The sequence below is a fragment of the Podarcis filfolensis genome, assembly GCF_964270895.1.
Source record: "Podarcis filfolensis genome assembly, chromosome: 2".
Classification (NCBI taxonomy): Eukaryota; Metazoa; Chordata; class Lepidosauria; order Squamata; family Lacertidae; genus Podarcis; species Podarcis filfolensis.
In genome coordinates this window covers 37,603,123-37,629,486 of record NC_139605.1, presented here as the reverse complement: position 1 = coordinate 37,629,486, position 26,364 = coordinate 37,603,123, and the positions used below count along the sequence as shown (strand labels likewise).

At 43.7% G+C, this 26,364-nt stretch overlaps 1 protein-coding gene across 8 annotated transcripts in view; it reads right to left on the bottom strand.

Annotated features, from left to right (window-relative positions):
• GRIP2 (glutamate receptor interacting protein 2) overlaps positions 1 to 26,364 on the bottom strand; it is a 364,533-nt gene that overhangs the window by 33,465 nt on the left and 304,704 nt on the right. For all 8 annotated transcript variants that reach the window (XR_014545297.1, XM_083602688.1, XM_083602686.1 and 5 more), the window contains exons 8-12: positions 15,411 to 15,558; positions 13,037 to 13,206; positions 9,287 to 9,412; positions 8,419 to 8,571; positions 6,864 to 7,050 (exon numbers count right to left, since the gene is read on the bottom strand). Coding sequence is in view for 7 of the 8 variants with exons in the window: in XM_083602688.1 (XP_083458814.1) it covers positions 6,864 to 7,050; positions 8,419 to 8,571; positions 9,287 to 9,412; positions 13,037 to 13,206; positions 15,411 to 15,558 (784 nt within the window). In the remaining variant the exon portion in view is untranslated. The remainder of the gene's footprint in view (positions 1 to 6,863; positions 7,051 to 8,418; positions 8,572 to 9,286; positions 9,413 to 13,036; positions 13,207 to 15,410; positions 15,559 to 26,364) is intronic.

The following is a 26,364-nucleotide window of genomic DNA, read 5'->3' as shown; positions in this document are numbered from 1 at the left end:
GTTTCACACTCAAATCTTGCAGGTTTATAAAATTTTGTGACATGAAACCATGATCGCCTAACAGATCACCTAACAAAGGCACTGGCATGAGATGCCACAGTTAACTTCTTCAAAAGTAAATTCAGAATTCAAATCAATGAATTCCCCTCTGCCCCCGGCTTGGCCTCCCTTTGCTGTACTAGACTCATGGAAAACATGAGCCCAACCAAGTCCTACTTTTCTGTGATCCCGGGGAATTTGAGACCTACCACTCCCTTTCAATTTCATAATAATAATGGCTTGTATACCCATAGGTTCTCAAGTGCAAAGTTCATGGGAACGAATGTGCATGAAGCACTTGCCATTGTTACAGGGACAGTCTGAAAATGTGACCAGCTCTTGTGAAAAAATGCTTTGGTTAGTTTTTTAATCAAGCATTTGGCTTCCTCTTCCTTTGTTGTTTCCAGTTCTTTCACTAAGGCTTTTGTGGAATCCATAAAATTAAAAGAACACACACAAACTGAGACTTTTAAGGACTATATTCATAGGAGCCTTACGCTAGCGAAAGTGGCTCAACATGCATTCCACATGTAACAGTGGGAAGTTGCACTTATGTGGTGGGTGGATAAATTGCAGCCTTTTTTATTTATTAAAGAAAAGCAACATTCAATAAAATAAAATTAAAATAATAGTTCATGCAAAGTCAGGGTCCTGCTGTGGAGATGCAACAGGGGAAACTTACAGGTGCTTTAGCTGAGATTCCTGCATGGCAGGGGGTTGGACCAGATGATCCTTGAGGTCCCTTCCAACTCTACAGTTCTGTGATTCTATTAATGAAGAGCTACTTGATAAGCCAATTGCATAAGTGGCACCTGAAACTCTACAAGTCATGTACATTAAAAATAAATAAATAGCAAAAGGCAATTTTTATTTCTGCTGGCTAATGGTATAGAGCAGCAGTTCTCAACCTGTGGGTCCCCAGATGTTGCTGGACTACAACTCCCATCATCCCTGACCACTGGTCATGCTGGTTCTCTTCTACTATGGATTGGAAAGAAGGTGGAAAAGGGATTTCAAGTGGGGAAATGAAATCCAGAATGGCAGGGAAAGCTCTTGTTTTTATTTAAAAACACAAGCTGTTAGGGCAAAGGGTATCTAGTTTGGCCCTTGCTTGCAAGTTTGCAGCAGGAAATAATTGCACTTTTAAGGTGCTTCTGGCTGGGAAAGGGGCCAGGGGTAGGCCTTTTCTTCTTCAAAAAGGGCAGCCACACAGTCCTTCCAACTGGACAACAGATGGGACAGAAATTAATTTCTAAAGATAGCAGGAAAAATAAGATGGCGAGCCTCCTCTCTTTACTAACTGGAAGGCACACTAAATTAGTTCTAACCACAGCCTCATAATTGCAAGCAATGACCTGAAACAAAGGTACCCTTGAGGAGAAAGGAATCAAATGGCCTCTCAGTGGTTACCCCAGCAGCAGGAGCATTTCTCGCTCTGTGGTCATCTCTGAATTACCTCACATAATATACATTCTGGCCTGTTACATGTAAGCAAAGTCAAGGGGAGAGGAAGTGGTGGCAAAAGAATTAAGGGCCTATTACTATAGCACAACTGAAACAAAATGGGAGCCATATGTGTGGTGGGCTGAGGTAAAAAATCAGCTCCAGTCAAAACATATTAGCCTCTTTACCAAGATTAGGGCATAGTTCCACGTAACGTAAACTGTGTTTTGAAAGCACACCCTGCGTTATCAGAGGCTCTACATGCTTTTGGTGAGAGGCTGTCGCTTGGCAGCAAAAGACGTGCTTTGAAGCCACTTCCAGTTAAATAGATAGCACTAGGTTACATGGAGCAAGAGCTCCATTGACTTGCCCCGGCAAGCTTTCGTCCTTGCTGTAGTGAGTGTGATTAATGCTCAGAGCTGGGGAAGGAGCCGAGGGGTTGCCTGCACTGCTTTGGAGGTGATCCAAATGCTTTAGTGGGACCACATGACTGTGGAGATGACTCCATGCTCAGGAAAGGGCAGTAGGACTCATCTGCCTTGCGCTCTGCTTTGGAGAGACTCCAAGCACCTCAGGAGCACCATGTGAAACAGATGAGTTCCAGTCTTCTTCCTGAGCCACCGCAAGCCTCATGCTGCAAGTTGGAAGTGATATGATCACCTCTGAAGCTCAATGAGGCATCGTGTAAAACAATACCCCCTCCCCTATATTGGACAACCAAAACTGGAAAACATCTGGATGAACTGATAGATCAAGCAAGCTGAATGGCAGCGTCATAAGTCCCCATCAAAACTGGTGAGCAGAAACTGACTCTGGGAGAGAAATAAGGGTTAGCATCTTGCTATAGAACGGAGGTGTGTGGAGACCCCTAATTTATGTGTGCTCCTACATTTTATGATTCTGATGGTTTAGGCAGAGGTTCTGTTTTGATAAATAGATTTATAGATATTTATTTCTTTGATAGTGTCTGTATGGTTTCGTCATGACCTTTGGCTAGTACAATAAAGCTTATCTACTACCACTATAGAACGGGATGGGGAACTGATGACACTCCAGTTCTTGCTGGACTCCAATTCCCATCATTCCTGACCACTGGCCATGCAGATGGGAGTTGGAGTCCAACAAAGATGCAAAGGGCCATGGGTTCCCCATACTTCCTGCTGATGTACAAATCAGAAATGTCTAGTGTTGACTCCTGAGGTGCACAAAGACTCAGGGGAGCCTCGGTTGTGTGATCCAGAAATTCTCAGAACTCCTCTTATATCTACACTTTGATTCTATTACACTTTGATTTTATTTTTCCTCTCTATGATTTGACAATGCTTGCGTCTGCTACTGCTTTTTGGCTACAAATTATAAACAATATGACATTATTAAAATTATTAAAAAGAAAAAGAGGAGGTAGAATAAGTGTTCATATTCTGACTAGGAGGGGAGAATTTGAAGTGGAGACTCACTGAAGTATCTTGAAAGGAAATATTCAGTTTTCTCATTCAGCTAGCATAAGCTGAGAAATGGGCCTGTTTACCTTCCCCTTCTCAAAATGACAGCCTTTTAAATTCAAACATTTGCTGTCTTCACGCTGACCACCACGCATGAATAGTGACTGCCAGAACAAGCTCTCTGCACTGTGCCTAAAATTGGGTCAACAGATTTGTTTCCATAGGCAGAAATGTGTGCAATGCTAGTACACATAATGGCATCCGTACTGAATTGGAGGCCACAGTCAAGGGATTGAAGGTGAAGAAGAAAACTGACCTCCTGGAGGTGGAATGAGTTCAATAGCAAAGCTGGAGGCATCAAAATAGGGTTTTAAATAGCATGCACGCATGTGACTTTTAATATGGAGCTCCTTCCCTTGCTTATGCATCAGGGAGCATGAGGGGAAAGCCAGAATGAGTTTCTGTTAAATGCACTGATTTTTTATGACAAAATTAAAACACTCTCCACCCTCAAAAGGGGCAGAGAAGAAGACACAGTCTGGGAAACCCCAGAGTAAAACAGTCTGGACTACCAAAATACTAAACACAGTGTCTGCAAAAGATATATTAACTGTTCAACAGAAGAAGGAAAAAAAAGTTACCTACTAACTTCACTGGAGAGTGCTAATATCAAAAGTTGCAAAGGGGAATTGGGAGATGGGGAAATTGTGAGTAAATCTGTTTCATCTCTGATACTGCCCTGTTTTTATCTCTGTGTTTAACCAGCATTTGTTGATGCAAACCGGCTACTCTATCTTGTTTGAATCCTTCTCAAGGGGAAAAAAAATCATTCGCAGGATCTGAAAGGTCAGTATTTGCAGAATGTGTCTTTTAGAGATAAAAGTATTTATTAATTGATTTTCAATATTTCTATCCTGCCTTCCTATAAAAAAAGAATATTCAAGGTGTCTGCTGCAATCTGGATTTTAAAGGATTTTATATGGGCTAACCTAGGGGAAGAATGAAGGAAAGGTTTACCAAACCGCAAATATCACTAATGGTTAGGGGGTTTTCTTTTGTTTAGTTTTTTGTTTTGTATTGTTCAACAAAACTATCCAGAAGGTAGAAGAAATAGGAGTGTGGGTAGAGCAAGAAAATGAGCAAAGCCATCCAGGGTCACTAGAAACCTGGTCACTATGGGGTGTAGTGGTTAGTGCCAGACTAGGAACTGAGAGACTGGAGTTCAAATCTCCACTCAGCCATGAAACTCAATGGGTGACTTTGGGCCAGTTACAGCCTCTCAGCCTAACCTATACCTCACAGGGATTAAATAAGGAGGGGGAGAACCATGTTTGCCACCTTGAGCTCCTTGGAGAAATAGTGAAATATAAATGAAACAAACAAACAAACAAACAAACAAACATGGCAGCCAGACCCCAAAAGCATAAAGCAAAATCCGCCCACCTCACACTTCTGTGGCAACGTTTCCTTGGCCCTCTGCAATGAATCTAATCATCCCAACCTCCAGTCTGATTCCTGCTGATGAGTCTGGGGTCTGAAGTCACCTGGCATGAATATGAACCACTCCTGTGCAAATGTGTGACTCACAGCGCAGAGCATGGCCCTCCATTTATGGGTTTTGTGCTTAACAATCTATTGGACAAGTAACAAAACCTAGAAATTGATTGGGCCTTCTGTGCGCTGCCAGATATAGCTGGCCACAAGGCATAACCTCAATTAAAAACCCAGGAGTCTTACACAATATGTCCCAAATGAACAATTCCAAAGGATGATGTTGCATTGATTGAACAGGTGGTGCAGTGTAACTTACAGAAGCTACCCTTTGGGGTTACCAGTGATGTTCCAGACCCCAGGTAAAACTGTACCCAGCTTAGCTGGGCAGATATTGTCAATCTCCACATGAGTGGAGGGAACAAACAACTAACAAAGAGAATCCTGCCGGGCAGGCATGGAAGGAAAAAGCTAAATGCATGACTCATTCAATTCAGGCAAGTCCATACAGCAACACATTGCTTTTTTTTGCTTGGAGCTTTCGCAATAGCATAAAAAAACCTGGGCTGATTCCAAGCCCTCTGGAACTGCAAGCTTTGTTGAAGCCTGATCTGTTTATTTATTTGTGTGTTGTTTTAAAGCAAACAAACTGGTGATTTCATAACCATGAAGTCCACCCAAACTGCTGGGAGTAAAAGCAGCAATACCTGGATCCATTCTTTTCTTTCAGATCTTATTGCTGGTCTTAGCTCCTTCAAGGAAAGGTGTGATAAAAATGCAGTTGGGGTTCAATGGCTGACTTCGGTGTAAATTAACTCACAAGCAAAAACCAAACCAGCTCAGATTTCATTCCTTTCACCCAACAACTACAGGCGACACAATGCAACCACATTCTACACCGCAATTACAGTCTGCACTACACTTGCGCTAGCACTGTGGGTGGGTGACTTTGATAACGATATCCTGTGCCAAAATGGCTACTTGGGCAAAATGGGAGCTATGGATAACAAAAGGAACACACATACAAACTGATTTCCTAAAGCAGGTGTGGGGAAAATCTGTGACTCTCCATATGTTGTTGAACTTTGACTCTCAACAGCCTTCACCACTGACAAGGGTGGCAGGGGCTGATCAAAGTTGGGGCTGATCAGAGTTCTAATCCAACAACATCTGGAGGGGGGCATCATGCTGGTTACTACTTAGGTACAGGCAGCGACCGATTCGTGTGGGGCTTCTGTTCTGAGGCACTGCACACTTATGTGAAATCGCATATAATCAGAACACCCATTGAGAAAGCCTGCAAACACTCCGTTTTCCCCCTTTTTGTGACGTTTTCAGGTCACTTCTGGGTTTGACATGATGCACGCATGCATGGTCACACACATATCAAATGCGCCTAAACCAGTCGCTGCCTGTATGTTGCTACCTTTCTCATTTTCAGCCTACGTTTATTCAGCATGTCTCTATTTGTTCATGTACCCATATCAATCTAATACAAAGAAAAAATATATTTGTGCATGGTTCGGATAATGCAGGGAGGAGGAACTTTTTCCAGTCCTAGGGCCGCATTCGCTTTCAGGCAACCTTTTGGGGGCCACGTTCCAGTGTGGAACAATGAATGAGAATTGGTACCTTTGAGCAGTAGGCTGCTCCCTCTACACGCCTTTCTCTATCCTCCACCCAAGAAGCAATCAAGAAGCATTACTAGAGTCCAAGGACACATTCCAGCCAGGCAAAAATCACTCTCGGAGGGCACAAGCAGGGCTGGTGAGGAATGTGGCTCCGAGGGCCAGGCAGAGATGTCTGGAGGGCCACATTTCCCCCTCCACCCTAAGCCTGAGGTTCCTCACCTGCAGACTAATGCCTCTTGGAACTGCACCCAATATGAGGACAGGTGCCTTTTCTGAGAAGAATGAAATGAATTGTTATTCCAGAGAAGATGCAAGCTCTTTGCTGCTCCTCAGACGGCAGATGCAACATCAACGGAATCTATTCCTTCTGGCGCTATATGAGGGGTGGTCAAATTTAGACCATAAAGCAGAGTGCGCCCTTTGGGTTAATCAAGCTGCAGGCTCACCAAGATGATTACAGTGCAATTTTAATGGATTGTAACCATTTCATGGTAGGATGCTTTTGATTGTTAGAAGGTTGAATAACACAGCAAGAAATCATCAAACCTCTAGAATGATGATGTTTCGTCTTGAGGAGGAAATAGAGCAAGCTGTGTCGAAACGGAGCACAAATAGGTAGTCTCTCTGATAGATAATTTGTGGCAGGCAGGGGCTTCCTATTACTACTCCCTTGACGGATGTGCCAGCCCAAAGTCACAAACAATTAGAATTCTGAGGAAGGTAATAAAGATGTGACCTCTGCGTGTGGGGAGACACCTCTATTAACAAAAGGGAACGCTATCATTATCATTTGAAACCCAAGAGCAAGGTCTCTAACCTCTCTGCTGGGCTGTCAGGCTCAATAAATCGGATGAGAGGTGGAGAAGAGAGAGTTTCAGTAGCAAAGATCCCTCCCTGCAGCTGCAGTCCAAAGCCATTCAAGGGGTCTCCTCTTAGAATCACCTCTGTTGTTTCCGTATGAACAATCTGCCCTCCAGGTCCCACAGTGCTAGAGGCCAATGACACTGAAAGAAGAGAGACAACATCAAGGTAGCAATACACTCTTTTCGTAACATCTGCAATTTGTGCTCTGTTTTTACTACAAACAACACCTCCCTTTCTTCATTTTGAAGTACAGTGGTACCTCAGGTTGCATACGCTTCAGGTTACATACACTTCAGGTTACAGACTCTGCTAATCCAGAAATAGTACCTCGGGTTAAGAACTTTGCTTCAAGATGAGAATAGAAATCTCGCAGCAGTGGTGCGGTGGCAGCGGGAGGCCCCATTAGCTAAAGTGGTGCTTCAGGTTAAGAACAGTTTCAGGTTAAGAATGGACCTCAGAACGAATTAAGTACGTAACCAGAGGTACCACTGTACATTATTTGCTACCGGAGCACTAGGCTTTTGCAGTCCCCAAATAATGGACCTAGGTTTTATATCTATCATGACCAAAACTATTCCTCACTGAACAACCCAGAAGCTTGCACCCATTGGAAATTTGCCACCAGAACCCAGTTTCTTAAGTGTTTGGTCAAACCCCTTTCAATCCTAGTCTGGGGTGCAGAGAAAGTCTATAGAGGGCAACATCATATTACCATGTGGCCCAGAGAGATGAAATATGCAGCTAAGGCAGGTTTTGAGCTCAAAGAGAGATGCACACAGAACATATAAGAAGTGCTGTGGTTACAACATCCTCCTCGACTAGCTGCAGTAGGAAAGATCAGCTCAAAGAGGGAAGGGAAACCCAAAGAGAGGAAAACTAACATCAGATAAACTGTTTACCATACATATGAACTGATGAATGGCTTTGGGATAGTTCCCAACTGCACATTCACTAGGCTGAAGACTGTGGTTGAGGGGGGCCGACAGAAACACACGTTCAGCTCTACTGCGCACATAATGGAGTGTGTGAATTAAGTAATGCCCTCAGTATGCCTGGGCTTGATATGCATGCCCCGTGATGGAGGAGGAAATAGTGCTCAACAATTTGGAAACACCAACATCCAGATACACCCTCTTTAAAAGGTGAAAGGACAAAAAAGATCCCAATACTAACTCTGAGCACCTTCCAGTCATTAAAAAATATGTCTCTAACTCTCCCACACACAGCTTCTGGGAACCACTGAGGCAAGGGGCAGGAACTTCAAGTTTCTAGCAATTTCTGAGGGGGATTTGAAAGCTCCACAGGGAACTTAAGGGACCCCCAATAGAAAAACTGGAGGAAGAATTGAAAGGATATGCATTCGCCTTTTGTTATTTACTTTTAAAAAAAGAGAGCAGAGAACTGCAACAGTAGTTTAAGTAATGAATACTTTAATTCCAAGTAACCCTGAACAGAGAAGGCCTACATACCTACCCACCCCCCATTAGTCAACTGCCTGTGACCCTTACATGAGCTTTTGTGCTCCTTCTTTCTTTGTCTTCTCCTCAACATGGTGGCCCGTGGGCTCATGGGATGGTTGCTTCGAGGTAGAGTATTAGAATTCTGGCAGGCAAACGCCGACGTGTTCATCGTGGGTGATGCAAAGCTGGCAGCTACAAGAGCTGGATAGAAACACAGGCTTAGTGTCAGAAATCAGCCTTTCTTGCCATCATTGTTGGCCTCAACCTTTATCCCACACGTGCCTATTTGTGTACAATGCACATGCCTGAACATATACCAAAAATGAGTAGCTTACTAGCAATTATTTCCCCCTCCCCAAAGCACATTAAAAAAATAGTTATGTTAAAACTTCACCCCACCCCTCTGCAGGATGCCAGCATATTTTGCTGGCCTACAAAACTGCTAAACCTGCCAAATTCCACATTGCTGAAGGAATTTCTCCGGAGCTTTCATCGTAGGGACTCCCCCACTCCTCACTCACATTCTTTTAGAAAAGAATTAAGTGGAAGATTGCATCACTACACCACGTGGTTCATTGTGCTTTCATACGGAGCACAGGAGGGGTCCTGGCTGAAGACCTAATCTCCTTTCAGTGGACAAGACAGGTAAAAGTAGACAGATGACCATGAATACCAAGGGTGTGCTAGGGTAGAGTCAGGAGAAGTTGACGGAAGACTAGGCAACTTCCATAATGGCTTTGTTTGAAGACATGGGTCTACTGGATGGAACAGGAGATATGAGATGTCTTGACAAATTGAGAGGGGGCAAGGCTTGTCCACAGGAGCAACAAATGTGGCAGATTCAGTGCTGCTTGCAGAGAATGCAAAATTGTGGCTGGGCAGATCAACAGAGAAGAGAAAATCAAGAGAGTGTTACATTTGCAGTAATCCTGGCTGGATGTCTGGTTCCAGGTGGGTGTCTTGCAATGCCCTGGATGGTGAGTGTGGCAATAGCTGACGCAGGGATCCCAGCAATGGTGGTGGTCGCTCTTCTGCACTTTGACTTTGTCCAGCATGATGCAGGAAATATGACAAAAAAAGAAAAAAGGACAGCGTAATTATACATGGCATGAAAAGCAAATTTGTGGTTATCACACTATTGGGAGGAAAAGTCAAGAAGACTATGGATAGGTGGTTCTATCAGGACAGAGTCTTCGTCTGTTTGGGGGACTAAATAATATGCTATTAAAAGCCTCCCCCCCCACAGCCACACAGCTTCAAAGATCCTGGTAGAGGTTACAGCAGTCTACAGACTGCACAAGTTCTGTTTGTGACTTTCAACCTAGAGCACAGAGCCCCTTGCAGGGCTAACCAGATTCAGCATAGATTGACCAGTCCACATGACTTCCTTTCCTCAGGGAAAGACTTAACCATCCCCTCTGCTATATTTCTGCTGCTCGTCTGTGGGCATGTGAACTTGTCACTGGGGATAGCATTTGTGGGAGAATCATTGCTTTAATTATCAGGAGGTTATACAGTTAAGAGATCCTCTGCAAACCAAGAAGCAAGAAGTCACTGCTGACTCAAAATGGAAATCACAAGGTCGCATGCCTGTATGACTCATGATGTTGCCTTATACTGCATTAGACCCTTGGCTCTCATAGCATCTACTGTACTATCAGTATCATCTAACCCCGAGTTTTCCAAACTTGGGTCTCCAGCTGTTTTTGAACTGCAGTTCCCATCATCCTTGACCATGGGTCCTGCTAGCTAGGTATGATGGGAGTTGTAGCCCAACTCATCAATATATTTCTAGGGAGGGGTCCTTTCTAATTCTGCTACTTGACCAGAAGGCCCAGGTTCAGCTCCTGGCATCTCTAGGTGCAGCTGGGAAGCACTCCTTTCTGAAACCTTGGAGAGATGCTACCAGTCAGTGGGGACAAAACAGACCAACGATCTGACTATGTATAGGGTAGCTTCCTATGTTCCTTTTAAGTGAGGGAGCTAGGAATAAGATCTTCTGCATTTAGGACATGTGCTCCACCCCTGAGCCACACAACATGCTGAATACCGTTCTCTTGCTTATCAGCTGAGGCCTGAAACAGCAACTCTGGCTCGTTGGCCATTGAAGAATCTTTACCATGCCTGAATTTAAAAGATATTGTTCATGGCAACAGACATTATTTGCCCATGTTAAAGATCCCCCCACCATTACTTTTAAAACTAGCAAAGAAGAGCATGTGAATGCTCTCTCAACACACACATGGAACAGTGTTCTTCAACATCATTCCATTGAAAAATAAAAATGCTTGAGGTTTTTCTCTTTTTGCTGATTTCATAGTGAATGCAACTGCCTGTGTGTGTAACCAGAAACAAGAGCGCAGAGACATTTGCAAACACCTGACTCAAGGCAATTATATTTCTATAAATTGGCCACAGAAGCTTAGCATCCACTGGAGAGTGGACGAAGGGAAAATAGACTGCTGATGTTTAAAGTCACGCAGGGAAATGGCTTTTTAGGTCAGAGGCATGTAGCGGAGTCACTTGTCGTGGGGGTGCTATTCCTCCAAAATACTCCATGCCCTCCATGCGCTGCCAGCATTTAAGCTGCCTCTGAAAGTTCAATTTGTAGAGCCGAGTATCTCATCCGTGAAGGATGGTTATCAGACTGTGCAAGGTTATAAGAACTGGAGTTTAACCATAGCTAAGAGAGATTGCTCACTGCAATATCAGCTGAAAAGCAGGACTTGTGGAAATTTATTCCTAAATCGCTGAGAATTTTGCCAGAGAAACTATAGTCATTTTTACTAAGCCATACTTCTAAATAACTTCTGTAATAATGTTCCCAGCTGTCTGCAAGCACCTGCACATATAAACTGTCAAACCAATACTTCTGAAGTATGCCACTAGCACACAAAGAAGTGGTACTGCCAAGAGGAATGGGAAAGTGTGAACTTTTACCTTGGACACAACATCCAAATGCCAGGATTTCCATAGGGCAGGGATAGGGAACCTGTGGCCTTCCAGATGTTTCTGGCCTTCCAACTTCCATCAGACCCAGCCATAATGGCCAATGGTGTGGGATGATGAAAGTTAAGAACATGGCATCCTGTTCTTACAGTGGCCAACCAGAAGCCAATGGATAGGGCCAATCAGAGAGGGTGGGGCAGGCAGGAGGGGCCATTTAGCCCAGGACCTCCAGCTCAAAGGGGGTTCAATTTTGGACACTTGCTAACTTGTTGGCATTTTGTTATTTTCCCCACAAATTCTTTTTATGCACATAGAACTGAATTGAGACACGCCGTCTCATCTAGAAAAGCATTTGTTTAATAATAGTAATACCTAAACAGCTAGGTATCACTCTATTTTTGGTGCCTTATGCTTTTGGGTGTTGTTTTTATTAGTGTTAGTCCTGTCAAGGAATTTTTGGTCCTGATTCCAAAGTCTTTTTTAGCATGCAGGTGGCATACACTTTGACGAAGGGCCTATCTCTCACTTAAATAAATATAAATCTAGTTTTACATACATTTTAGTTAATTAAATTTGCATGTGAATAAACACAATAGTTCTGAAACAAAAAGCATCCATTATTTGTTTTTAGATGTTGCACAGGAAACATGGGGTAGGAGCATCTTAGAAAAAGCATGAAATGGGGTGGGTGGGTGGGTGGGTGGGTGGGGAATCCTTCTAAAATGATGGTTGCCACCCACACTTTCTTTAAGTAATTTTCAAAAAGTTGCCTGTTGAATTAATCTAAGCATCTTTTCAGGGAAACTTTTTTAAAAGATATATGAATTAAGTGATTTATCATTTAAAGTTGTAGCCCTGGTTTAATTCATAATGCAGCTTCACCCATGATGGTAATGACATTCAGCGGGTACCTTCTCTGCCATCTTTTAAATGTTTGCTGAAAAGAGGCAGGCAGTTAAGAGTACAGCCCCTACAATGGTTTATTAATATTTGTTGTTAATTTCTTTTAGCTTTTAACTTGTTTTTTTAGAAGAAATTTATGACTTTATTGTTTGGCTTTATGTTTTTAAACCACTGTGATTTATTTTTATGATACAGTGTGTTATATAAATAAATATCTCACTGTATAAGAACACACAGGACATAAACCTGTCTTTGGTTTAGCCATCAGCCTTGGTTAGAACAGTGTTTCTCTACTGAAAGGTCAATATTAGCACATCTCTCATTTTACATCTGCCAGATATATATTTACCTGCCTGTTTGACTAAATGAATATGAGTTCGTGAAAACTGTCTTTAAATAACAAGTATTGTGTTGGATTCAGAGTCATTCATGCTTGTAGACAGATTAAATCTGGATCCAGCTGATTGGGTATGAATATTTTTTTGAAGATCCACGATCCAATGAAAGGTCAGGTTTCAATCACCTCTTACCTGCTTTTAGCATCCTTACCCAATTTTTTCATTTAGAAGATTTATAAAGTGCTTAAGAAAGAAAATCCCTAGGTAGTGTACAAATAAAACTGCCTATAAAACAGTTAAATCCATAAAAATGCACAATATATTATGTTTCTATGGGATCACAATGCCAACCAAGGAACTCTTCACAACCTAACAGATATTCTGCAAAGGCCAGACGGACACAGTTTGGCTATTACATGCCAGTTCCCAGAGGGAGCAGTGTTGTGTCATATCTTACAATCAATCTTGGCACACACCCGTGTCTGGAGGCTTGAGGGGGAGTCTACTCTGGTGTGCAGGTAGTATCTCCAACTTGACGTTTTCTGACGTTGCAGCTAGCAATTGGGTAGCCTCCAGCAAGGAGCAATGTTCAGTGCTGGTGCCATCGATGGAAAGGATGTGATCGCCAACATGCAAGGCCCCACACCTGCAGGAGAAGACACAGAGCAAAACAAACAGAGGAGTCACTTGTGGTCACCACAACAACAATTCACAACCTAACTGATTCACGCAAACACACACGCCTCACCCAAGCCCTGTTTGCATCCTGCAATGTTCTCTGTTGGGATTTAGCTGAAGTCAAAATTTAGAATGCCAGGGGTCCAGCCTTGGATCCATCTGGTTGGACACACATGAAAGCACAGAGATTTCATCCAAAAGGCTATCAAGATGGTTTGGCTGCGAAATGAAGTTACCCTTCACTATGAACTGAAGCGAAAACATTCATGTGTCAGACACAGTCTGAGAATTATCTTTCAGTATCCTAGGGTCTTTTCCAGCCAATAAATAACCTAAACTTTCTCCTTATTTGCTTTTATTCTTTGCCATTTGGCACTTTGAAAAAGAGTTTGAGTGATCAGGGCAGGCAAGTTCCAACATAGGAGATAGGGACCTTTACAGCCTTTCAGAAGGAATGTTTTGGAAAACAAAATGTTTGTGAAATGACACACACTGGTACTAGATAGTGTTTAACATTTTGTTGCCTAAAAGGGCTATAGAGGAGCATTCCCAGGCTGCGGGGGTTGTATACACACACAACCACATTTCAATAAGCATTCAAAATAGCAAAAGGGGTGGTAGCTGGGTGGCTGGGGGAAATGGGATTTATCACCAAAAGGTTGGGGGAAAGGTAAAGAAGTGTGAAGCACTGGGGAAACAAATTCCCCACTAAAATACTTTGAGACAAGACCTGAAACATGAACAACAAATTATGTGTTTATTTATGCCACACAAAACAAAAACACACCTGTAAAGGGCCAAATAAAGTGTACAAGAAGACATACTTAATGGCAGCTCAGTCTTTGCCAGAAAGCCACTGTGCCATGCATCAACTGGGATCTCAAACAGAAACTCCCAATTTTTTAAAAAAGTTATGGTCATAGAGACACATTCACCAGGGCCTATTCAGTCTCCAACAAACTGAATTTGGCTATCTTTAACAAGATGGTATGGTGAATTCACTTGCAACAGCATTGTCACATGCTTCTGTTGGCCCTTGTGTCTTACACTGCTGGCCTTATATCAATTTATAGAGCAGTAGCTGTGTCAGTCAGTTGCAGCAAAAAAGAAAGAAAGTGTTCTTTCAAGGTGGAACTGCTGAAAACCACTGCTATAGAAGAGAGAAAGATGAAAGAGTCCTTTGGCATAAGCTTCCATGGACTGCAGTCAACTTCATGCATCTGATTAAGGGCTACCCTGAGTTAAAGTGTGTATACACTCATGGGTTTTGGGTTTTTTTTTGAGCAAGTGGGAGTGTCAACAATGAGGTCAGATGGTGCTTTTTTGGGGGGGGGGTTTACGCAGGGGTACGCATACCCCTAAACATTTTGTGAATCTAAGTTTGGCCTCATTGAGGGGCAGTATTTCAATATGAGTAGGAAATGAGAGTACGTCTAAACTTTTTTTAAGGAAAAAAAGCACTGAGTTCAGAGAAAAATAAAATGCAGGGGCTGTTTGCCTTTAAGGTACCAAAAGACTCTCTCTGACGTCCGTCAGTGGTTTGCAAATATTCAGTCTTGAAATGAGGGGCATATACACAGGATATTCGCCTGGGTCTGCTGGGCCTTGCCATTGTCCTATGTTACCTGAGTAAGCATTCTAGACCGCTGGTCTTCAACTGATGGGTTGGGAGCCACTACCAAGTTGCAGCCTAACCTCAGGTGCACTGTCCACCACATAAATATATGGCTTAAAAAAACATGAGGTGGGTCCCCAAGGACTTGTTTAGGCTAAAAGGTGAGTCCCAAAACTGAAAGGGTCGAAAACTAGTGCCCTAAAACACACCCCTGTGTCTGCACATAGCGTTAGAAAATTGGTACTCTGGTCTTTCAGAGAAACCTGCCTATCCAGATTCATCCCATTCAGAAATCCATGGTTCTCCAGGATACAGTTTGAAAACCCTGCCCCTATGCTGTTGAGCACGCCAGCTCCATTGAATATACTGGATATTCCTTATTTATGGCACATAGTACTCCTTATATTGATGCATTTTTCAAATACCACCCTACCCCACTCACTCACCCACCCCACTCCGCTGCCCCATTAGTTTCAAGAGATGGAAAGATTTAAAGTATGAGGAAAGGGGAAACAAAGTAGACATGGGAGAAGACCCCACAGAGTTTGGCTTTGTACCTGTCTACCACACTGGCTGGCTTGATCTTGTCAATGACTATGACCTGCTTATTCCGATGGGTGTTTGTTGCTAGTGTGATTCCTAGTGCAGAGCCGGGAGTCTTTGCAATTTCCACTAGCAAAGGACCTGAAGCATTGGCTACTGTGTCTATAAAACAAACAAACAAAAAACACATTTCAAGTTGCTTCTGCTCAAGTCGTCCCAACGAGGACACTGGCCAGGCTACAAAGTGCAGTGTCCCCCTCCACCCCTCCGTCTTTGCCATCGTCCTTTCCTGACGGCTTGAGGTCAACAGTGAAAAGACAACGTCTGCTGAGAATGGGATGGAGCAGTGCAGAGAGGCTTAAGGTAACAGGGAGCAGAAACCAGCAGCTGAACAAACTGCAGGGGAGGTGCTGTAGAGCAGCTGGAGCAAGCAGGGTTCAGGGCCAAGGGATTAGCCAGATGCTAGGACCATGGATAGCTCCAGGACAGATCAACTGCTAGAGTTAAACTGAGCCTTTATTATTTTGGTGTATTGCTCAGAAGTCTGAACCAAGTCTTGCCCCTCCTTGGTAGATTTTTTGCTTCTTATTTTTTTTTTTAAAAAAAAGACATGTGGGGTTTGGGGAGTCATGCTCTGGCCTGGAATCCAGTATTTCTTTGGCAACCTGTGGCTTCTTGACATCACAGGCAAGATGGACTGAGGTGAACATGGCACCCTCAAGAGTTGGTGGGGTTGTTCCTCAGGAGCATCAGCTCCTGCTCAGTAGTCTGGACTGCTTGTCCACACGTCTTTGTAAGAAAGACTCATAGACTGGATTGCAGGTTCACCAAGGCTACAGGGATTTCAGAACAGCATTTCTTCCATGTTGCTATATCTAGATATGTACTGGGAGCCAGATATAACATCCACTAGGGTGTGCAAACAGCTTTGCATGGGGGACGAATTACAAGGTCAAGTCAGGTGCTTTCTCACATCCCCAAGTCAATGTGTGATGTCAATCTCCCCCCCCCCCCCCGCCGCCATCAGTTCAAGGCCCCCGAAAGCCTTGTGCCACTTTGTTTCTATGTTTTTCTATCTCTTATAGCTTCAAGTTTTCCTATAGTTCTTTATTTCTCTATTTCACTACTTCACCTATTATGCAAGTAGAAACAAGAACATCTAATATTCATTCAGATCACATTCCTAAATGAAGGCTATAGGAAAACATATTTTTAAAGCCCCACATTATGAGATTAAGTATTGAGACTGAAGCTGTATATACAAACATAATTCTCTTCTCTTTGTAAATTGTAATCTTGGCATTTCCTGTTTAGATTGGTTTCAAATGATCTAATTAAGTATTACTTAAGCTAAAGCTGAACAGTTAGAAAGATAGCATCAGACTAAGCTCTGCAAGACTTTAGATCTGAGCTTTCCAGCTGCTCAAATTTAGTAAAGTTAGCTTACACTGGCATGCAAATGAGCTGCAAAGTTTGCAGAAAGTGATTGTTGCTTTGACCTAGTAAGTGTAACTCAGCTCTTTGGCAATTAACTCTATTCCATAAGACAACAGATAGGAAAGGAAAACTTTCAGAATTCAAGAAAGCTCCAGCTTCTTTGGGCCAAGGGGCACATTTGCAAATCTAAAAAAACAACAACTATTGTGAGCAGAAAAAATAAAACTGTGATCCCCCTGTTCTGCAAAATTATTACTGTTCAATTTATGTGCTTGAAACTGTATGTCATTGCCAACCTTTTACCACCTTAGGTGGGAACTTATTCAATAAGTGCATGTTTAGAAATCAAAGGACAGATGACTTGGCACACATCAGTATCCAATACCTTTCAATAATACAGGAAATTGCTTTTTTTTTAACATGAAGGTAGTTAGGGGGCAGATAAAGGAACACCCCCAAGACAGGAAATACCTATCAGCCTAGAAACATAAAACCTCTTCCCCTCAAGGCAGGAGAAACTCATCACAAAGCAGTAGTATTCATTAAAAAGATAAAAAATGAATGAATCACCACATAGCCTGCAATCAGGAAGTTCAGAGCACCTCAGATACACAGAGGCCAGCAAGTGCTATATTAACCTGTTCTGTCACTTCAAAGGAAAAGCTGATGGAATCAATTCAAGGAAATCCTGCAGTCCCTTCTTTGCTTCTTGATGAGTCAGAGCAAGGCTTTTCACTCCCACACCACCATGCCTATTTCCTTTCCATTCTGATAAAATGCTGGTATATACAGACTTTGTTCATCAAGGACAGCCGGTCCCTGTTTTTTGGTACACCCCCCCCCCCCCCGCAGATGCTTTGTGAAAATGTTTGCAGTGAGAGTTGCTAGCATTGCCCTTCCTCAGGGTCCAGCCGCTTCCCTTCATGGGTTATAAGAGTTAAACCTCACCTGAGTGACTCCTATCATTAGGGCACATATCCATGTAAATGCACGCGTGGGAAACCTCAGGCACCATGCAGTGCCCACAGCCTGGCATTTCGTCACACTGCAGCTATGTCTTGAACCGTTTTGTCAATGACATATTGCCTGCCAACAATGTTTTGTAAGTTATTATTGTTTAACCAAAAGAGCAAACTATTCAGTCGGGTGATTGTAGAAGAAATGAGTACAGGAGACAGGAGATACAGCACAGCTTTCGGCAGCCACTGCGCAGCAACGAGTATGTAGGAGTTCAGAAAGTGATCCTTGACATTGGAATTAGGGTGTTAAAAGTCTGTGCCCATTTGCAGGGTGTGCTGCACCTGTTAGATTCAGAGCTCCATTGGTCCCTACGTCCCAGCCAGGGATGGAGAACTTCATTCCACCACATTTCCTTCTGGGCAGTTGTAGGCTGGGCCAGAGACAACATGGGCAGAGCAAAGAAGGAAAGCGTTACCTTTGCACAGTAGGCTTGTTTCTACTCACTTGCACTCCCCGCTCTGTATCCTCCATCCAGGTGAGCAGGAGGCATTATCAGAGTTCAATGACATTTTCCAATCAGGTTAAAATAGAACTCCAGGAGGGTGCAAAGCAGGACCAGTAAGGGGTGCAGCTTGGGGAGAATCCAGAGGGCCAGATAAAGATGCCTGAAGGGCCGCATTTGGCCCCCAGGCCTGAGGTCCTCCATCCCTGGGCTAATGCGTCTCAAAACTACATCCTACATCAGGGGTGGCCAACTCCCAAGAGACTGTGATCTACTCACAGAATTTAAAACTGGCAGTGATCTACCCCCTTTTCTGAGCTTTTTTAAGGAAGGGAAGCCCCATTTTGTTAGGGTACAGGGGAAAGTTGTTGAACTTTTCTTAGGGAGAAGGAAAGCCCCAGTTTTTGAGAATTCAAGCCTAAGATCAAGGGAGAAAGGGGAACAACCACTCACCAACAGATTGCTGGGGAAACAAACAACCTCACCAAGTAAACCCCGTCTTCCGTTCTGCAGATCGTGCAACAATGCAGAGCTGGGTGAGGGGGTGGGGGTGTATTCTATTTTACCAATGCTAAGGAAAAGGACCCAGCGATCAACCGCGATCTACCAAAACCTCCCGGGGATCTACTAGTAGATTGCGATCGACCTGTTGGACATCCCTGTCCTACATACTAACAGGCGCCCTTTACTTTGTCTCATGTTCCAGGTTCCATGTCATATGGATCAGTGAGTACATATACAAAATATACAGAGCTTAGAGCATGGTAACTACTGCTCATTAGGCACAATTTTGCTGTGTACCTTACAAATATAGTTCAAAAGGCATAAGATGCATCTATGTTGCTTCTGTAATACGGAAGAGTTTATTACGGGGGCGGAGGGGAGGGGAAATGGCAGCCATGCAATTAAGGTGTTATTCATGACAACTACAGAGCTAAGCTAGCTTTTTAATAATTAGCAAAACAAACAAAAAAAACCCCAACCTCATCCGTATATCAGACAAGCATTGCATGGTCAGGCCCTGCTGCCTCTTCTAGGGGCCTTCCCAGAATATTGTCTTGAGCAATAAAGGCACAGCTGGTGCTCAGCTGTTTTCAGGGGATCCAGGCAACTTCCCCACCACAATGTTGGCACTGCAGGAAAGCCACATTTTCTCATCACCCAAAACCTGCATATTTTTGGCTGTTGAGAACGTGGCATTCTCCCCCTGCCTCCAGCACTTCAATCACGGTTGTGAATGACACGGGGACATGTGTGCCATGGGCCCCTATTGTCTACGGTCTGCAATGCAGTAAAGTGCCATTGTGCTTATGTCCTGCTTGTAGGCTTTTCACAGGCATCTGGTTGGCCGTTATGAAAACAGATTGGGGGATTAGGAAGGTCTTTAGACTGATCCAGGAGGGCTTGAGTTAAGTTCTTCATGCTACCTCCCTCCCCTTTTGCATTGGTTCACTGTTTTGTGAATTTCCTTTGGCTTCCCTACCATTCTTCCAATGCTTTGAATGAATTTTGTAGTTCCCCACTCTGATGTTTCAGCACTTACTTCTGCTGTTTAATAATAATAAAAAATGCAAATATCAGCCCTGCAGGGGGGCTATAATCTCCTTCCAGACTGCAACCCTACTTAATTCACTGCAAGATCTTCCACCACTAGCACCCAACCCAAAGCAATCACTGGTGTGACTGTAAACAAGTATGGAGGGGTTTTTATTGGTTGCCTGGAAAGGCCCCAAATTTATTTAAAATGCTGCAAGCTGTCTTGTTTAAAAGATGCCGGATAAATAAAAACAGCACCAATTCAAGTCTCATTTTAAAATTTCAGCTTGCACTGAAAAGCTAAGAGGGAACTAAAAAAAGAGAAGTGTTAGCTCTAGGGAGGAATATAGAAAGATATGCAACAAACCTAAAGGCGTCAGATGCTTTCATTTCCCCCAGCCAGAAGATCCAGACTGATTGGCAACGTTTGCGTTAGCAACATTGCCAAGAGCCAGGAGTATCAGACACCACACGCTGCTGACATCAGGTAAAGTGAACAGGCGGCTATTCTTCCTCTGGCTCTGACTCCCATGTGCAATGCTGAGCAGAGATCACCCATCCAAATGGGGGCAGAACTCACTGAGGGCAGAACCAGGTGCCATCGAGCTGCTGCTCTTCTCCATGTCTTTTTCTCCTGCTAACGTTACAGATAGGTAGCCGTGTTGGTCTGCCATAGTCAAAACAAAAAAAAATTTTCTTCCAGTAGCACCTTAAAGACCAACTAAGTTAGTTCTTGGTATGAGCTTTCGTGTGCATGCACACTTCTTCATATCTGAAGAAGTGTGCATGCACACGAAAGCTCTGTTACGAAAAAGGAGCAATGCTGCAGCTGAGTGCTCCAGATGGCTGGAAAGCCAAACAGGATGTTGATGTTTTGGGACTGTACCGTGGGAACAAGGAACAGTCTATTATGTGCACTGAGCACCGGATGTTAGCTCAGAGTGGCACATAACCCTGTACTGGAAGTACATGGGTGGAGTTATTCTCTCTCTGCTGTTGATGTAAAGAGAGTGCAGACATGTTTTCTCTGCACTGCTGGAAAGACAGAAATAAAGGCATGTAAATATATTTCTGTCTGTCTCTCTCCCCTCCCTGGGGAAAGGGGGGGAGGAATGGTTGTGTTCTTCTCACGTTTGAGAAGGATCGGCCGATAGAGATCTGGCCTTGTCTTGCCGGGAGCCGAGACGGGGAAGATCAACAAGGAATCCAAGCCGGGCACCTGGAGAGTGGCCAATTCCTCTGAACTGAAGGCTTGATTCCGACAAGCTCATACCAAGAACTAACTTAGTTGGTCTTTAAGGTGCTACTGGAAGAAATTTTTTTTTTTGTTTCTCCTGCTAACGTCTAGTATAGTTTAGGGAAAGGTCTATCGTTTAGAAGGGAGCAGATGCTTCCCATGCAGGAGGCCCAGAGTTCTATCTTTAGCATTTCTGGTTTATTCAGGACTGGAAAACACGTCTGCCTGAGACCTCTGAGAGCTATTGACAGTCAGAGTAGAGGAACCAATCGCCAGAATCAGGCTACAATAACGCTGTTTACTTCCTGCCTGCTCCCCCAGCACAATCAGCTGTCAGCACCAGGGCAGTGTCGAGCACAAGGCAATGGCATCACACACTGTATTGTATTAGGGGAGAGGCCATCAGAAGTCAGACATAATGGGAAACCGTGAGTTGCCACTATGTGACCAAGCAAAAATGAGCCAGGGCTAAACCACAGTTTCATATCCTGGTTTGTTCCCTAAGTAGAGGTTGAATGAATTCCCTGAGTTTGGATGTCATGGGGAACTGTGGTTTGTATTAACACCTCACAGGAGAAGGAGAAGAAGAAAGGAGAGAGCTGGCTGTGTGAGCATAAGGCTTGCCATGAGGCTTGCCATGGCTCATTCCCAGTGAAGGAAACCATGGTTAACTGTGATGTCTGAATGAGGTCACAGAGTGGGGTAAGTTCTGTGCCAGATTTAAATATAGAGTTCTGAACTTACAGAAGACACATCTCTGACTTGGCTCAAATTAGGGTCCAGTCAGCAGAAGCAAGGTGTATTGTCAGTACTATTTTGAAATTGTTGTTGTTGTTTTAAAGGCAAATTGAGTTAAGTCTGTATCAGTTTGCTTATTTGGGGTGAGGAAGGTGGAGCAATGGTGTTAGGGCAGGGACTTCAAGATCTACTGGCAGTACATAAATCCATCAGTGCGGACAGGCCAGTGGGAAGTAACAGACTCTAAATAGACCCCATGAACTCTTAAATGGTGCATTCCAACACAGGAACACTGGAAGGAAGCAGGAGAAGCCACAGCTAAGCTACATCATATTAACATATTGTCCATGCAATTCTTACTGAAAAGCTTCAGCCAACTATTTTCAGGCACAGTGGTCTGCTTAAATATGGCACTGTGAACGATCAAGAGCTTGACATCTCTTACTGCTGAGCTAAGGGCAGAGATGTACAGCTGACCCCCCCCCAACTGTCCACCCCACCATAGCAGCAGCTTTTATAATTCATGTAGAAATAATCAATAAAAGGAAGCTAGCCCTGAAAGGGTAATAATATCTTGCACGATTGTATTGACTACACCGTAAGAATTGCAAAATGCTTTACAAGCAATGAATTTGGCCTCTCAGCACCATTAGGAAGGGTAGGGGTCTGCCTGCAAATTACAAACAGGAAAAGCAGCAGATGAACAGTTGCAGCAGAAACATACTAGGAGCGGCAAAAGAGGGTCAAAGGAAGATCAAACCACTCTGACAGAAATATACTTTGCCCCTAAAGGTCACCCAGCTTTCAACAAGAAGAAGAATGGGGAGCTGGGAAAAGAGATCTGTTTAATGTTTCTCCAATATCAATCATTTCCCCATGGCCTCGTGATGGACTGCTGTGATGTAGTTTTGCACACGCACAACCCCACTCCCAAGCAAAGACTCTGAGAAGTGTATTTGGTGTGCTTTATTAAAGATGCTTAAAGATCTGCAGGAAGACGCAACAAACAAGTGCATGTTTGGAATTGGCATGGAGAATGGAGGGCATACCGGTCCAGGTCCCTTATCTCTGGTCTTGAGCAACACCACTTGACATGAACCTTGTCACCTAGGTGAGATTCTCATTGCCAACTCAGCTTGAAGGTTAGCTGAGGGAGGGGAGTCCTGCTGTGTGACATTCAGCACGACTATTTCTGCAGGTCCCCAAAACAGACAGGGCATTCCCTTTAGCTGGACAAGCAGTTCAGACACCCCTCACATATATCCAGTTCAGTCTCCGGAGATCTAATGTGAAAGCAATGAATCTCTGATTGTCCGCTGGTGTGTTAAAGGGCTCCTCTGAACTTCCCTTTGTGCTGCATGTGCAGGCAGAGTTTTGGGATTTGGAGTTCCGTGCCCAAATGGTGGTTGTTTTTTGTTTCTTCTGGCACTTTCCCGAGGAAAACCCACATTTTACCGCCAAATCAAAGCAAACAATAGGAGGATATCCCTCCTATGCCCAACCTGTTTATTATGTAAAATAATAAAGTTCTCTTGGAAAGGATACTGCAAACTTCCGCATCCTTCATGTTTGATTCTGTTGCTCCACCAAACAACTTAAGACAACAAGCTGCCATTCCTCCCCGTGCTTCTCTAAAGGCCAAGGTAGACATGACAGCACTAAATCCTACTGCAATCATGTGGGAAGTGAGGTGGGAGAGGAAGAGAGAACGCAGCCTACCTAAGGAAAAAGTAGGGGCACCCAGCTGAGAGGAGATAAATCCTTCTTGGCTTTACTTCCCTAAAGCCCTTTCATCACTGCACACTTATAATATTTATTGACATTTGTCTGCTACCCCAAAACATAAAGTTTCCTACTTTTCTCTCAGTCACCTCACTTCTTGTTTTGGAGCTCCAGCTAAAGCTGATGTTGACGTGGGTTGGAGGGCTCAGATTTCTGTGGGAGGATTCAGATTTCCATGTCTCTTCTGCGCCTTAGACAGGATCATGTAATGCCTCCATTACATGACCCTTGAAATTCACAAAACGAACCAATATTATACCAGATGCATGTGGTATGGGCAGAGGATACATATAAACACAGGAGATGCGCCATACAATCCATTGCAAGGTACAACCCAGTTGCTCAGCATAACTGATCACCCACTGCCAAAAATTAGGCTTCTGATGGAAGGACCAGATTCATGCAACATGACAGAGGGCATGTGAAGTATGGCATGCACACCTTTTCATGGGGCAACAACATCCCTGCCCATCAATGCCTCCTGGTGTGTACACAAACAGAAACAAATCTGACACCAATGAAGCTGTGCTGATGTTGAATAACTAGGAAATGCATTGGGAGAGGGAGGAACAACATCACTGTGCTCTAAGGCAGTAATGTGAACATGCCCCATTATTCCACCGCCACAAAACACTTTGGAGATCCTTGACAAATGGCAGCATTCTCCATTTGGGAAAATATCAACATGTAGCTTTCTCACTCAAGTATAGGAAGGATTACTTGGTTAGCTGAACATTTGTGTTCCCAGATCAAAGACACACCAGGAGCCGTCTCTCACTTTAATTCTCAAAGTAACGGCTGGGAAGCTTTTCATTTCACCTTTTAATATATGGATTAGGAGCTATCAGTTGAGTGACTGGTTTAAAACTAAGTACTTAATTTGTGTCCACTGAGGGGTGGACACATAGGAGCTAGGAGAGAGAAGCAGGTATGCACCCTTCAGATATACTGGGAAAAGTCAAATGAAAAGGAAATTGGAACAAATCTGGGGTAAGAGTTCTGTTTTAAATTTGAAGGCTGTAAGCCTCCTTTGGTCCTTCTTCAAAGAGCTTTGCCAGCTATGGCACCAGCTCTGCAGATCAGAATCCCCCAAATTATCCATGAAATTTGTACAACCCAGAATTTCTAGTAGGGAAGAAAAAGTTTTCCTTCACGGGAAACCCTTTTTCTGTCCCGTTCAAAATATGTCAAGAGCTCTTGTGTTACGAACAAAAGCTTGGAAGCATGAGGCATCTAACCCCACCATCACCCCGGACAGAAAACTTCAGGAATAAAAGTGTCACAATAAGGGAATACATGTTGGCGGATATAAAGAAGCAAGCAAACCCAAAGAAATATATGTGCCTACAAGGCAGAAAAGCAAGGAAATATTCACTCTGATGCGCTTTACTTCAATAAGCCAGCTCCTATCAGCATCACCCAACCATATGCAGTAAACATGAATTAGACCGATGTCTCGAAAGACTATTCTTATGTCAGTTGTTTGCAATCTGCAAAATATTTTTTTGCTCATTTCTGTCAATGCGTATTTGCTCTATATTCTGCAGTGCTTTTTTTTTCTTTTTCCAACTCCAGGTATCATTGAGGAGCTACTGCAAATCACATCTGAGTTTCAGTTGGAAAACTGGCAAGCAGAACGACTCTGGCCTTTGATGACCTGGTGCCCTCCAGATGCTTGGGACTACAAGTCCCAACTGCCCATGTCAGCATGGCTGTGTTGGCAGAGAATGATGGGAGGTGTAGTCCAAAACTGCCTGGAGGGCACCAGGAAGGTGAAGGAAAGTCAGCTTTAAATCACGGCCTCTTGGGTGGAGATGCATGTTCTACATTTTGATGTGAGGCAACACAGATTCTGGAAGCAGAAATCCCAAGTTCAGAAGCTGGGCTGAATTGCCACACCTGTACTTTATTGATCTGCACTGTGGGGCTGGGGAGTTTCCCCCTTGTAGATACGAGATGAAGGTCTGCTGGACAGATTGGCAATTAAGAACCCAAAGACAATGATGCGCTGCACAAACTACAATGCAGGCTGGGTGCCAATTTGCATGTGCTTATTTATATGTACAGAGGCAAATTTAGAAACAATTTCTATAATTTAAAATAGAAACATGATACATCTCACCACAGTGTGGAAGGCTGTGACCTACATGCCTGCTCAGTCTGCTATGCAGGTAACCAACTGTCAATGGGCAAACTCCAGGTTCCTGCTCTCACTTCCTTTGCCTCTTTATTTTTAAAGTGGACAACCCTTCAAATAGAGAACTGGGCTCTGTAAATTAGGACACATGGCCACTATATCAGGGCCTAAGGCGTAGACAAACAACTTATAATCTGGGTAATACTTGACTGCAGCACATCAGAACGTGTAAGTGGGAATGCATGATCAAATACTGCTCCACCACACATCAAGGAGAAGAGGTCTCACCTAGCCTTCTTTGTGACATGCTAGTTTTACATATGTAGTATTTCCTACCCCCTCAAAGGAGGAACCAAGCAAAACATGGTCCTCTCCTACTTACACCATGATGTGCTCCAGTCCAGTTTAACACACAGTGACCTAGATGTAGTGTGATGCTGTGTATTTTTTTCTGTGTGTGACCAGTTTTGAAAGCTCAAGAAAATAATGTTACAGTGGTACCTCGGGTTACGAACTTAATTCGTTCTGGAGCTCCGTTCTTAACCCAAAACTGTTCTTAACCTGAGGCACGCTTTAGCTAATGGGGCCTCCTGCTGCTGCTGCCACGCAATTTCCGTTCTCATCCTGAGGTAATGTTCT